A 14,192-nucleotide genomic window follows, 5' to 3' on the forward strand; every position below is an offset into this window, starting at 1 on the left:
TGTAGACGATGAGGGTGTGTGTGTGTCTGTGTGTGGTGGTGGTGGTGGTGGTGGTGGAGGGGGGCGGGGCGGGGGTGAGACAGTGTGTTAGAGAGTAAAGGATTAAGCTTTGTCCCCACTGTTGTGTACAAAATGTGCATTTGCATCTTCATGAAGCTGTAGTTAAGAAGCAGGATCCAGATTTAGTGTATTCTCATCTGTTGGAGTGTGTGTGTTTGTGTGTGTGGGCTGAGGCAGAGAGAATGTGCTGATCAGAGGGGCTTGACGATAAGTAAAGCAGATTTGGACTCTGCCGGCTATTTTTGGAGAACATCCAGATCTCTCCTATATGACATAATAGTAAAGAGGCAGGTTGTGTGTACAGTATGTTGTGCGGCCTTTGACGATGGGCCAGTTAAGTGAGACGTGGATCAAAGCCGTGAATTAAACAAGTGCATTGGACTGGAAAGTAATTTTCTAATAAACTGTATGTATACTGTATGTTTGTAAGGAACGTCTGCATGTATTACTATTATTCAATTTTTCATTGCACTTCATCATGTTGCACAGTTGGGAGCATATTACTTGCAGGCCAAATCAATGGGATTTTGGGGGACTAACTATAACTAATTCATAATGTATTTTGTTGTTTGGACTCAATCATGTTGTCGGTGTAGTTTTATGTTTTTTATATTTAACTTAATCCCTAATCTGTTTTTGACAAGACTGCCCTCTAGGCACCAACCCCCCCTTGCATTTCTGTAAATGACCCTTTAAAAAAAGTTTTTGCTTGCTTTGTGCAAGCAAAAACTCAAGTCTTCTTGTAAATTAACAAAAAAAATGCTGGTTTATTCTGAAGAAGCTCATCCTAAAATGTATGACATTCATACAAAGGGTCCAATCTGTTTGGATAATGTAAAGGGGTCAATAATTAGGTTCAGGCAGCCATGGGCCTGTTTAAAAAAAAAAAAAAAAAGTTCATTTGGGGTCCAATGCTGCACAGGCCCAGTGGAAATACAGCCCTGTTTGTCTTAAATATGTATTGTGTAATTTATTTATTTCAATGTACCTTAAAGTACAATTCATAAATCATTTGTTGTAGGATTAATCTGGGATCAGATGACATGCCTTCAGGCACCACATTTTTGTTGGTTTGGCCCAAGGTCTGCCATTTGTCTACCATTGCTTTAGATTTAGTCTGGTCTACACGGAGCGATGTGGGTTTAGGGTGGTTTTACTAGTGTAGGAGCTCTCACTGCAGCAGTGTGTTAGTACTATAAATGTTTCAGTATGATAGCACATGTCACACTTACTGTCATGTGACCACTAGTGTCGATTACATAATTAACAGAGAACAAAAACAGTGGAAGAGATTTGTTGAAGACTTTAATTGTGATATATGACAAATGATTAAAGCATTCCTTGGAACGTAACACAACTGAATCATGAACAACCCTGCAGTAATGGAAACGATCAGAGGGATGACCCAGACTGAAAGGCCTGGCTGGTGGTCAGACCCGGGCAGTAGAAATGGGCGATATGTATTAAATATTGTATTACAGTATATGATTTTATATCACGATAGCAATACATATCATAACGTTTTAGGTAATCTATACTGTTTAAAGATAAAATAAGCACATGGGAATGTCTTCCTGTGAATAAATTACCTGACAAATCCAGGTACTCACATTGGCGCAACAATCCAATATTGCCATAAAACAGTCCTGCTCTTTGATTTGCAACACTGCCTGCAATGTTGGAAAATGATGAAAGGGAGACTACCTCTGTATGCAAACATCTCACCAGCTGACAAATCTACATCTTCCTACAGTAATTGTCATATCACCAAACCTTACTGGGCAGATATGGTCAATATACAGTATTGCGATGAACGTAAACACGTGATGCGCTTCATTTCATGCGTCTTATTGAATGGTCGGGCTTCTGTTTACAGCCTTAGCCAATGAAATCAAACTCACTTCAAGTATTTAGAAATAAAATCAAATAAAACCTAGACCATGCTGGTCCATTAACTGTTGGGGTGGAACAGAGTCTCTTCAGGGATGAATGAGGGATGATGGGAAATCTGAGCTAACAAGTTGAGCGGGGATGAGACTACGACAGGGGGTCGGAGGGGGGTGGGGGTGGCAGGCAGGTGATCTAGCCTTTCGGAGCAGTGTACTGACGCAGGAGGGAGGAGATGGCACTGGATTCAGTGACCTCCTCGGGGAGAGAGCCCTCCATGTCTTTGATGGACGGGTCGGCTCCGGCATTCAGCAGGAGCTCCACGATGTCGGCAAACTCACATGCCGATGCTACCGGAAGAGGAGAAAAAAAAGAGAAAAGAACGAGTTGAATACAGCAAATGGGAGAAATGAAAGAACTAGAGGACATTTTGTGGAAACTTTCTGCGAGGCTTTTAGAGGATTATAAAACAATGGAGGTGCAATCAGCAGTGTGAATGAGGCTAATCTGTCAATCTAATAGTCATAACTGAGAATTTGATAAATTCAGGTTTCAGGAAATTTGCCTCATTCTTCTCCTCTAAGTAGTTTAATACAGTACATACAGTCCTGCAGTTAATAAAAAGCCCATCTGCAGGCCCGGCACTGACACTGGCCTGGACCTGTGGTTCCCTCAAACACTTCATTTCTGCCCCATTGGCAATTTGTGCCCCACTAAAAGGGTCCTCTCTCTTTCTTTCAGTCTAAGGAGGAAGGGGGAGAGAGGGGGGCTTGCACTTTCTTAACCCAGTTAGTGGGTCCCTGCGTTCCTGATGCACCTCTTGCCCCTCTGGCACCTCGCCCCCCTCCTCATCTCCTCTCTCTTCTTCTCTCTCTTTGTGAGTGCTCTTCTCTGTCAGTGTCAATCGCTCACTCCTTTTAAGGAGCAGACTGTGTGCTCCGCCATGATCGCTGATGTCAGCAGCCGCAGTGATTGACAGCCAGGCCTTTTAACCTCCAGCCCAGGGGTGGCTGGCGGGAGTGTGAGTGTGTGTGTGTGTGAGTGTGTGTGTGTGTGACTGTGTGTGTGTGTGTGTGTGTGTGTGCGTGCGCGCATGAGATATGATGATACATCGGAATGCGTGTGAATGTGTGCACATGTGTGAGGTGGGTCTATAGTACGAGGCGTATACTACAAGAATTGCTGATATTTCACCCACATCAGACTCAAAAAAGACGCTTGGCTTATTTTTTCAGTGACGTTTGCAGTTCTCCTCTTGTTGCTCTAAACAGTGTTTTATTTAACTGGCGGTGTGTATGCGTGTGGCGGGTGTCTCGCCTGGGCTTTGAGCTGTAAAAAGTGGCTGGCCCTCAGGGGAGCCGTAGAGGAGGAGAACAATTTATGGTGAGCAGTAAACCCTCAATTAATCACTTGCCAGCCACTGTGGCCCTGTGCAAAGAGAGGTGGAAATGAATTTTCATTCTCTGCTATTTGTCTCTTGGAGTTCATCGCTTATGTTTATTAGTCATCTTTTTATGCCCCATCCTCAGGGCTTCCTCTGGTGAGTGAGTGTGTGTGTGTTTGTGTGTCTGTGTGGACCTCCAGCAGGTGATGCAACATGCCCACTCCAACGCCACCAAGCAGCAGGACAGATGGTGTAGCCACACACACACACACACACACACACACGCACACAGACGCTCAGAGGACAGGGGAACCGCCCCTCAGGGACATGTGTGTTAGGGCATGAGAGGGTCAGGGGAGTCTGAGGACCACTGCTGATTTCCTCTGGGAGGCCTGGCGATGATCTCACACACACGCACACGCACACGCACACACACACACACACACACACACACACACACACACACACATACCAAAGGACACACATACACACTCATGCACCCATGAGAAGAAAGAGAGAGGAATGAGGAAAACCTCGAATGGATGAAAAACAACTGTGGAAAGTAGAGAGGGAACAGGATCGAGAGAGTTCGAGGAAGAGGACGGAAACATGACAAATTTGAGACAAAACAAGCTGCTGTATATAAAGAGTGTGCGCACGCGGACATCTTAAGATGTCAGTGTACGATAAATGTGAAGAGTTTTGTTCCAACGTGAGACATCCACCATTTGAAAATAGACACAAATAGCTTCATAGCAGAAAAAGAAAGTAAATTATACTTTTGAAGTGTAGAGACTCCTTACCATAATGCAGCGCTGTCTGTCCTTCATTATCCTGTAAAAGACAAAACAAGTCGTTACCTCAAAGTGATCCCGGAAGAATAAATAAAGTGTAGACTGTAAGAATAACTTAAGGTGTAAAAATATATGGATTGCCAGCATTGTGAGTGAGCTTCCAAATTACTTCCCAAAGAGTCGAAAGGAAAACTCTCAGCTGCTAGAATACCAATTACCCTCTACGTGGCGGTGGACTGAGGGTGCCTTGTTTTCATTTTACTATTGGGGGGATTATGAGAAGATGAGATATTGATTTGAGATACACGTGACCTGCGAGTCAAACCCGTCAACTTCCAGCTCTGATCAAGTTGATCTAACGAGCAACGGAAAATCAACACATTTCGGTAGAGCCGCCACAACACCAGAACAGTGTTAGCACAAAGTTTGCATCTTAACCCATGTCAACTGCTCTGCATGCTAGTGTTCAGAAAGACTTATAAGGCTGTCGTGATTCTACATTTTTCTTATAATGAAGAAATCCCATTAAAAAAAACTATTCTTTGGTCTGTTTTTCAACTCCCTTCAGTATCTGTGGCACTGAACTCTGAGCACATTCAATCTTAAAAATGGCTTAAAAATATATAGCTTAATGGCGCTGTAGTCTTTTTTTTTAAGCAACATTACCCAAACCAGCAGAGATGGCAGTTACTTTCATCAGTGGATGAATACGTACACATTTGGTGCTAGTGAGTGTTTCGAGCAGAAGGACGGTGTGCAGTATGTTGAATTGACTCAGGATAAACTACAGGGGGCTGTTAGAGCTTATTTCATGACTTCAGACTTTATCATGCTTCAGCAACACAGCAAATACTTGCTAGTCATATATATTCATTTGTTTTGTTGACAATAAAAAAACAACAATATTTCAAGCCCTATCCTGAATGTACCATGGAAGCTGTGCGACCATGGAAAGATGACTAAGTATCAGAAGCGGGCCAAAAAATCAGTGGTGGTCTCTTGCATGCATGCGTGTCTTTTGAAGAGTAAAAATTACACTTGAGGTCAAGGGGTCAATGGTAGAGATATAACTCTTGTTAGGACTCTCTCTGTGTGTTTGTGTGTGTGTGTGTGTGTGTGTGTGTACAGGTATAATAAGACACAATATATGACAGGCATCATCAACAGAAGATTCAGTTCTTAATCACTGCTCCGGCCTGCCTTTGCACCTCATAATGATGATAAATGGTCAAACTGTTGCCTCCTGTCTCAGAACAAGAGCAGTCATTGGGCAAAGTACAATAGCTTCAAATGCTCAGAGGCAGATTAAAAGCCAGCGGGCTTGCTGACATTTCCTTCCCTGCTGTAAAATGTCACTGCGGTGGAAATACTTCCAAATTACTGAAACTGTTATGGTGAAATTATTCATTAGTCTTTCCACCTTTGCCCCTCTAACAGCAGATTCTCTCATGCACCTGTTCTTGGTTACTTCCATGTCCTTCCTCTACTCTCTTCCAATCCTTCCTCTTCTGCTTCTTCTGACCTCTCTTCCTCCAAACCACACCTCCCTAATTTCTTTCTTTCATTACCTCACCCCCGCCACCATCTCTCTTTTTCTGTTTCCCCCCCTCCTTTCCCCCAATTTCTCTGCTTTCATTACCACATCCACCTTTCTCCCTCTTTTCCGTTCAGTCACCTCCTCAATCTTAATCCCTTTCCTTTCAATCCCTCATCTCCCTCTTCTTCTTTCCTCTTCTCTTTCCTTCCCGGCCGGGCGCAGTGTAGAGTGATCCTATTGTTGTATTTCTCCCTGTCTCAGGGGCAGCACTTCAGGGACCTGCTGATTGGATTAGAGCGTTCTATTCCCCCTGGGTGGATCGCAGAACACAGATGCAAATCGCCACCAGTGGAAAGCGTGCCGTGGTTGGCCCGGGACTACAATGCCGTCTGTCTGCGAGTCAAATCATAACCTGCCGACATCGTGTCTGTCTTTCACAATGAGAGGTGGGAAAATGGAACTAAAGTTGACAAATTTAGATACAATTGCCTGGAGGGAAAATTTTCGTTCCCCTGCAATCAATGTTTAATAAACTCAAAAATGATCTCACTTGCACACACGTACAAAGACTCTTTACAATAGTGACAGATGTTTACAGCGGGAGCTGAGCGTAAGATGCACATAAATACATACAGTTATAATTAAAGTGTGAGGGGTTTAATCTCTAATCTGCAGCAAACACTAATCTGCAGTCAGTTGTTCAACAAGCACACATACACACACACAAACACACACATACAAAAAAGAAAGAATGAAAAAGAAAAAAAGGAATCACAAAATAGAAGCTTTACCGAATGATCAGCACAGAACTGGCTTTTTAAAGTGCAGTGAGGCTGAAAGAAAAAGGAAGATACAGATATAGAGGGTGCTGCATGTGTTTGCGAGGGAGTATGTTGAGCCTACATGCGTCTTGCATGTTCAGTGAGGGGGTCAGTGGCCTGTCCTGTCAGCGTTCCCTAATGCCCCTGGATCCAGGACGGAAGCTTGATGGAATCATAGGAAATTGGATTGTCTTCCATTTGCTTTGGAAGCAGCCTGGAAGAGACACTTGCTCCCCCCTCCTCCAAAACCCCCAATACCTGCAGTCGTTACCGTGGCACACCCCCCGCCCCCTCACTGGTGCACCACTGTTCCCATCCCATTATGGAGTCATGTCGCACCAAACCCTCTGCTTTTACATGTCAACCAAAGTTTCCCCTTGCGGTGCAGAAACACTGGGCTGGATGTCAGCAGAGTGCTCAATAAAGCAGCTGCTTGCACAATACCAGCAGCACAGATCCAGCACTGTGTAGTGTATCACCCTAATGGGGTGGACCAATACGCTTAGGAGCAGCATGGATAGGGATTGATCTATTAGTACAATTGGAGTTTTGCTGAATTTAAGTCACACCAATCTATCATTTCTACCACACAAATGATGTGAAGCAAGATGGATGAAAGAGAAATACAGCAAATTAAGGGTATAGAAAGATATGCTGCACCATCTTATTTCTTTAGCCCTAACAGATTGAAATGGTAACACTGTAACTGGTATGAAATTGGTCCAAAGAAAGAGAATAACTGAGGAGAGAGGCCAAATGATAGTGTGCCCTGATACACTCGAGTCTATCAAAAAGCAGGACGGCTCAAAGTCAGACTGAGGCGAACCAGGAACAAATAAAAACCTTGTCTGTACTGTAGCTCACACAAAGGGACTGTCGCAGATGTTGTGTTCACTCTGTGAAAGTGGCTGACTTGTTTTCTCCATCAGTCTGCTTTCATACAAATCTCAGACGACCGGACAGGAATACGCCACATGTTCAAACCCAAACTATTTACACCAGGATTAAGTGGAGGGATCAAGGGCGTATCAGAGACAGCAAACTTCACAGAGTCCGGGATACAAATAGGACACAGAGGTCCCTTGAGTCGATGTCTGCTTGAAACTAGGTTTCAGTCTGTCTGCGTTTTATTCTGTTGTCTGTGTCCGAGCCAGAGAAGAGATTGTGGATAAAGGTTAAAGGTCTGTCAAATCCAACCAGCAGCTGTGGAGTCGGCTGCAGAGACTTTAGAGAGCCCAGTGTGCGTGTGCGTGTGCGTGTGTGTGTGTGTGTGTGTGTGTGTATGTGTGTGTGTCATCTCTTCGGACAGTAAAACCTTTCATACCATGCCAGTTTGTCTAACCTGTGTATAATAGGTATAGAATTTTCTTTCCTAAGCACAGTTTTCTTTGATGTTGCCCTTTCTCTTTGTGGGTCATTGTATTGTGGACCATTTAGTGTTCAATGTTTCTAATATCTATTAATAAGAATAGTGTCATCCTCAACAGTAAATTTTATTTATTGTGAGGTGGACAAAACATTATCGGCACACAGTGATTTCATCACTGTCTGTAAATAAAAATACAACTTATAAAGGTGCCATGAGAAATTTATCATCAATAAATCATTAATTACTACATTTTGAGACATTAGTATAATTACTGTAAACAAACAGGACCACAGCCAAGATGATTGGCAGTCATCTTGGCTAAGAAGGTTTTATTTTTTCCAGAGTGCGAAGAGCTGTGGCTTTTCAAATTCTTGTGATGCAAAATAGTGGATTAGTGAAAAACAAACAGTAAAATAAAACACCAAAGTAATTCCAAAATTTCCTATTCAGCTTACAGGAGAAGCCAATGAAGAGTTCATCAACTGGTCACTAGAAAAATGAGTGTGTCATGCAAACCTTCTTAATAAGGCAAAAACATGTATTTTTTTTAGCATCTAAAGAATTTCTTCATCACCAAAATTGCTCTTTCTCGTCTGTTATTCTACTTCTTTAACGTAAAACTTCTTCATTTCTCTTTCTGAGTCTAAGTAAACTTTCTTGGGTCTCTTCCTTTCCCCGCCTCCCCCTTTTCTCCCCTCTTCTGCCCCTGACAGCAACATTAAACAAGTGGGGAAAAATGGACAAGCAATTATGATTTATGATCAATGCATGCAGCAGCTGCTGACTTTTATAATGACAGTGGCTGGGGAGGGGGAGGGGATGTGTGTGCTTGTGTGTGTGTGTGTGTGTGTGTGTGTCACAGTCTCCAGGGTGTGTTGGGAAGATGAGGGTGAATCGATAGGCGACTGGGATCATTGGTATGCAGATTCCAGCAGATAGCATTATGATGAGCAAGTGCCATTAATCAGAGAGCAGAACACACAGATCTGAGCAAGATGAAGAGAGACGCTCATTCACTTCACCAGGTCACATCTGTTACAAGAGCAGCTATGGTGGCACCAACAACACGGACTGCCCAGAATCAACTTCAAGAACCACACTGGTGGTCATGCACTTTTTAAAAATATATAATTGTGCAGAAAAAGCAGGATAAAAAAGCAAGTAAAGAACAGGTGGTCATGCACTTAGTATACTTTACTGGTGACAGCAAAACATACGAATATTTTTTTTTGGGAGTTGCATTTAGTTATAGGTTTGAAGAATGCTAAAAGTCAGGAAGTCAGCTTATTTCAATTCATTGCTTAATGTATTGTTACATGGTAGTACAGTTTGAACATTCTCCTTGTGTTTTTTAATGCAAAAATGTCAATCTTTGCTATTTGCTTCTTCTTCAAGGATTGTTTTTCTTGCATGCAGCAGCGTAACCCTCAAGTTTCATCATTTGCACCAAGGAAGAGTTTTCATTCCTTAAACCAATAATAAAGAGAAAAAGCAGCAGAACAAATGACACATTGGATCAACATCTCTTGGAAATCCCTGCAGTCGAAAATGTTTCATTCAAGCATTAAAGGATATTTTCACCAATGTTTATACACATATTTATAGTAAAACAGGTTGGGCTCGTTCTGATCATCCCCCTCCTGTTCATACTAGCCATTAAAAGATCCCTTCATAATGTGTTTTCAATGTCCACAGTCCTCCTTTCTAAATGTGAAAGTTTATCTGACACTAATATGAAACTTCGGCCGTCCAAATTATTAAAACCAAGTGGATATCTTCCTAAATTGCATATTCCCACTTTTTCTTACTATCGTCCCACTGCAGCTCAACAAGGAAACGCTCTACAGGAAAATACAAAGAGGTAATTTTATACTAAAAAGATTAACTTTGGAAGATTACTTAATTTGTCAGACAGCTGAGGACTCATATTAGCAACAGATACTATAGAGACTTTTAAATACATTTCGCACAATATGAGTTGTGGATTTTGTCCTCCATCACTTACATTTCAGTGTTCACGTGGAGATCTGACTTTTGTTTTAGGACAGACTTGAAAATCTGTGAACCTCATGTGTGTCTGATACGAAGATCTTGAATCAGCCTGTGCTTGCACACAAATTTACTGTGTTTGATATGTTTGTGACGTGTGTTCATCCTTGTGTGTGCGCTTTGGGAAGGCCCCCGTGTTAAAAGGATCTGCAGACCGGGGGCCAGCCCTAATTAAATCTGGGTCTCCTCTCTGAGCAGGGAGAGGTAACCTTGCCACTCAGTGTGTGAGCACTGCCACCCACGGTCAAATTAGCTGTGACGCCAAACTCGCTGCCCTTCACACCTGCTAGGAGTGTCCTTCAGGCGCCCGGGTGATCCCCCCTTCTTCCTCACACCCATAGCTGCTATCAGCATCGTCACAGCATGGGGGGGACCTGAAGGATTCAGGGGTCCAGAGCTGACAGAGGTCTTGGAAGATGCCAGGGATTATAGAAATGTATGATGTCACAGATGTTGCTCAGAAGTGCAAAAGTGAAGACCGTCTTAACACTCCAGCACAGGTTAAAACAACCCCTGTGGGTCGAGGACAAAGGGTAACAAGAGTGTCTGAAGACAAGCTCAATCGTAGTGAATGCCCCTTTAAAAAGGCTGAACATACTTTTACCTACAATAGTCCCTTTCTCTGTAAAACAAAACAAAAGAAGCCTTTTGTTTTCACCGAACCAACCATTTTCTCTAAATCTCCATTCTCTGCTAGCTTGTTCTCTTCTCGCACATCCTCTTCCCCACCACACATCTCTCCCCTCCCCATGTCACCAAGCTTGCTTGTTCCCGTGGGACACCTTAGCCTCCATTAAAGCCTTCAGAGAAGAGGATAAGGTTGAAGCTGAAAATTAACATCGCTAGAGGCCCCCCGTCTGTCCTCCTGCGGCTCATCGATGATGTTTAAAAAGAAATATATGAAATAAATAAATGCATAAAAGAGTGTAATATGAAAATCAATGGCCAGGCAGCAGGGGCTGCGGCTGAGGCATTTGGAGTGAGGGACTCATAAAGCTGAGTACTGCGGGAGACTGATGGAAGGCAAAACACTTACTTTGTTTATTCTCTCTCCTCACCCCCATCCCCTCCCCTCGCTGTCTGTATCCAGCTCTCACTCTCTCACTCTCTTTCTCTCCCCCCACCTCTCTGTCTGAAACGGTCGAGGACAGCTTTAATGCTCCTGACAATTTATGTGGACGGTTAAGAACGATGGAAATCAAATAGTTGAGTGTAGGCAAGGCCCAGTGAGAGGCCAATAAGAAAGAAACAACAGCTGATGATGGCAAAGAGGACTGTTACCTGCTGGAATGGCTCTCTAGACTACACTATTACTGTCAGGTTGCTGGCTCTTTTCTGAGCGCTAATATTATAGATTCATAACTGTATCTGTGTCCAATAGGCCCTTTAACACAGCACTGCAAGAGCTGTCATTTCATCAAGTCAAGCTAATGTGCGGCAAATACTAAATACGAATCCTGTAAGACCGGCTTACTGTTTGGTCTATAAAATGTCAAGCGCTGTGTGCAGTGGCTACACAGTGTGTGTTAGCCTCTACTGAGGCGTGCTGTGATTCCTATTTGCTTGAAAAATTGTAGGCTTTTAAAGACCTGCCTGACACATTCTCCTCTATCCATTTAACAAGTCTTAATCTTCCCAAAAGAAAAATAAACATCATAAAATATCACAAGACACATTGCCTTCCTCTACATTAACAGATGCATCAATAGTAATAATGTCGTACACTGGCAGGTCGGCAAGCACAAACATACACACGCTTGAAAATGCAAGGGCAATATGTTACAGTTGTGCTGTCAGTGGGCCTATTATAAAGACGAAGCCAGGGGGAGCTTTCTTAAATGTCTGTATTAATGTGTGCAGTAAGCTGTGGGAGTGTCTGAGAGTCAAGTATTAATCTGTGGCAAGACGCCAAGTGCTTGTGAAGGTGCTCACTGTATTCATGACCAGCTACTGTGCCATCCTTATGCTGCAAACTGTGGACACATGAAGGAGGAAACATGTACATGTAGTGTTTAGGTGGCATACAGCGTATACCACATAACTGACAAAATGACTGACTTTGTTTTGTGTCTTCTTGTCCACTATCAACTGTCCAATAAAGGTAGAAATACTCAAAAACACCTTAAAAAAGGTTCATGTGCACATTCATATTGTTACATGCTACACAGTATATGAGTAGTAATGATGCATACTGCAATGGTCGTCTTTTGCTCCATTTCTCTCTCCACTTGATTTTATTCTTCGCTTTTAGTCTTTAAATCACCAAAAATAATGCTTTTTCTTACTTTCCCACCTTGCTGCCTTTTCTTTCCTAAAGACCCTATATATTCTGGAGGAGAGGTTGCACATTCACACACACACATGCACACAAACACACACACACACACACACACACACACAATTATGACGAATCTTGCTGGATATTTGTTATGACTGGGCTGACTGAGCCATTAGTTATAGAAGGCAGTGCTGGGAAAGGGGAGGGATACAAACGTGTAATAATGCCTCCGCCATAGAATTTCAATCAGCTGCCGTGCTGTGTGTGCGTGTGTGTACGGCGAGCGCGTGTGTTTACCACTTTGATCACACAAGTAGTTGACACCACAGTAGAGGACACAGATGAGAGGGTTCAGTCTTCTTTGTGTGCTACAACAGCAGGCCGAGCTTGACTGGAAAAAGAAAAAACGCCCACATCACAGCTGCGAGATTTAATTTTTGCTGAATATTGCGACTTCAATATGAAATGAAGTAAATACTGCTAGAGGTTTTACTATGCTTTTTTGTGAAAAAATGTGCATGAACAGATGCTAATGTTTAAGATTTGTTCAGTTTGATCAAAATGATATATGTACTGACATGCTACTTGATTTGTGATCAGGGGATTTGGCACAAGTTGAGAATACCTTATTTAGGAAGCTGTCCGAAACCAAACTGCTGCAGCCTTGTGCTATTTGGTAATTGCAGTAGTCCATATTTATATAGTAGTCTGACTTTTTATATTTTTTCCATTACTTTACCATGCAGTTCATCTGCAATATGTCATAGCAAAGCTGCATTATTAATATAGTTAGCAACAGCTTTCTTCAATGGCAGTCAAAACTTGTGTACATCTTATCAAATTGTCACTATAAGTTTCTGTTGATTAATCGTTTAGTCTATCGAAGAAAAACAAATCTGCAAAAAAATTTGACAGATGATTAATTGATTAAGTCATTTATCAAGCAAAAACACTTTCTCTGGTTCCAGTTTCTCAAACGTGACAATATGCACCCTTTCTGTTTACTGCAATCTTGCAATCAATCTGCATAACGACATTATCTCTAAATCCTATTCTTATAAATCTAATATTTAGATATTTGGACTGTTGGTCAGACAAAATAAGCTATTTGAACATGTCACCTTTGGTTCTGGAAAACTGCTAGAGCCATTTTCACTATTTTATGACAAAACAAACTACTTTACAATATAGGCAACAGATATTCGAACTATTGTACAAATATGACCGTTGCGACTCAAAGAAAATATCCTATTACAATCTCCTAAATTCTTTCTGCATGAATCAGTCAGGTCGAGGTGTCACATGCTATCATGAATTCACCGCTTTGCTCCATTAGCCTACATATAAACAGTTCACGCCCCACATCAATATCAAATCAATGGATCTCTAATCTAAGAGGCTTTGCTATTACAATTCTCTGCAGTCTGACTCGTATAATAAAATGTAGATTTCAGACATGTAACGACTTGTACATTTGATCAGATATGACAGGCTGCTAGTGTCTTGAAGGCCCAACTCTGTACACAAACGCACCCAGATACAGTACTGATTACCCTGCAGGTCTCACATGCCGACTGTGTTCTACGAGACTTGTTGTGTGCTCTCTAGCCACCAATTGTAGGCCGCCCAGTCAGATATTTATTACTATTGATCTAGCTGATCCTGGCTGGAGACTTTTGTTCTGCCGGCTCGAGGCTCTGACCTCAATTAAGTTATGAATTTCTATCTGATAGACTGGGAGCGCTTGGGGCCTGCCGTGGCCGTGCTACCACGCTGGATTAATTAGAATTAGCGGTGCTGCGAGTCGCCCTCCCCGCCTCATGGATCATGTTGTTTTAATACAAAATAGAGGCGGAGGCAGCGAGGGATGGGGTGAAAGGGACGGGAGCTGGAAGGGAAGGAGGGAGAGGAGAATGACGAGGAGAGGATGTAAGAGAAGAAGAGAGAGAGAGACAGACAGAGAGAGAGAGACAGACAGAGAGGCCTGAGTGTCGTATCAGCATGTGCGTGAAA

The 14,192-nt window shown here is 42.6% G+C and overlaps 1 protein-coding gene across 1 annotated transcript in view; it reads right to left on the reverse strand.

Moving 5' to 3' along the window:
- Positions 1 to 1,356: 1,356 nt before the first annotated feature.
- The window catches only part of acbd6 (acyl-CoA binding domain containing 6), a 30,456-nt gene continuing 17,620 nt past the window's right edge, over positions 1,357 to 14,192 (reverse strand). The window contains exons 7-8 of the mRNA XM_062423481.1: positions 4,135 to 4,165; positions 1,357 to 2,297 (exon numbers count right to left, since the gene is read on the reverse strand). Coding sequence (XP_062279465.1) covers positions 2,143 to 2,297; positions 4,135 to 4,165 — 186 coding nt within the window. The 3' untranslated portion in view covers positions 1,357 to 2,142. The remainder of the gene's footprint in view (positions 2,298 to 4,134; positions 4,166 to 14,192) is intronic.

This window comes from Scomber scombrus, chromosome 8 (assembly GCF_963691925.1).
Source record: "Scomber scombrus chromosome 8, fScoSco1.1, whole genome shotgun sequence".
NCBI classification, from domain to species: domain Eukaryota; kingdom Metazoa; phylum Chordata; class Actinopteri; order Scombriformes; family Scombridae; genus Scomber; species Scomber scombrus.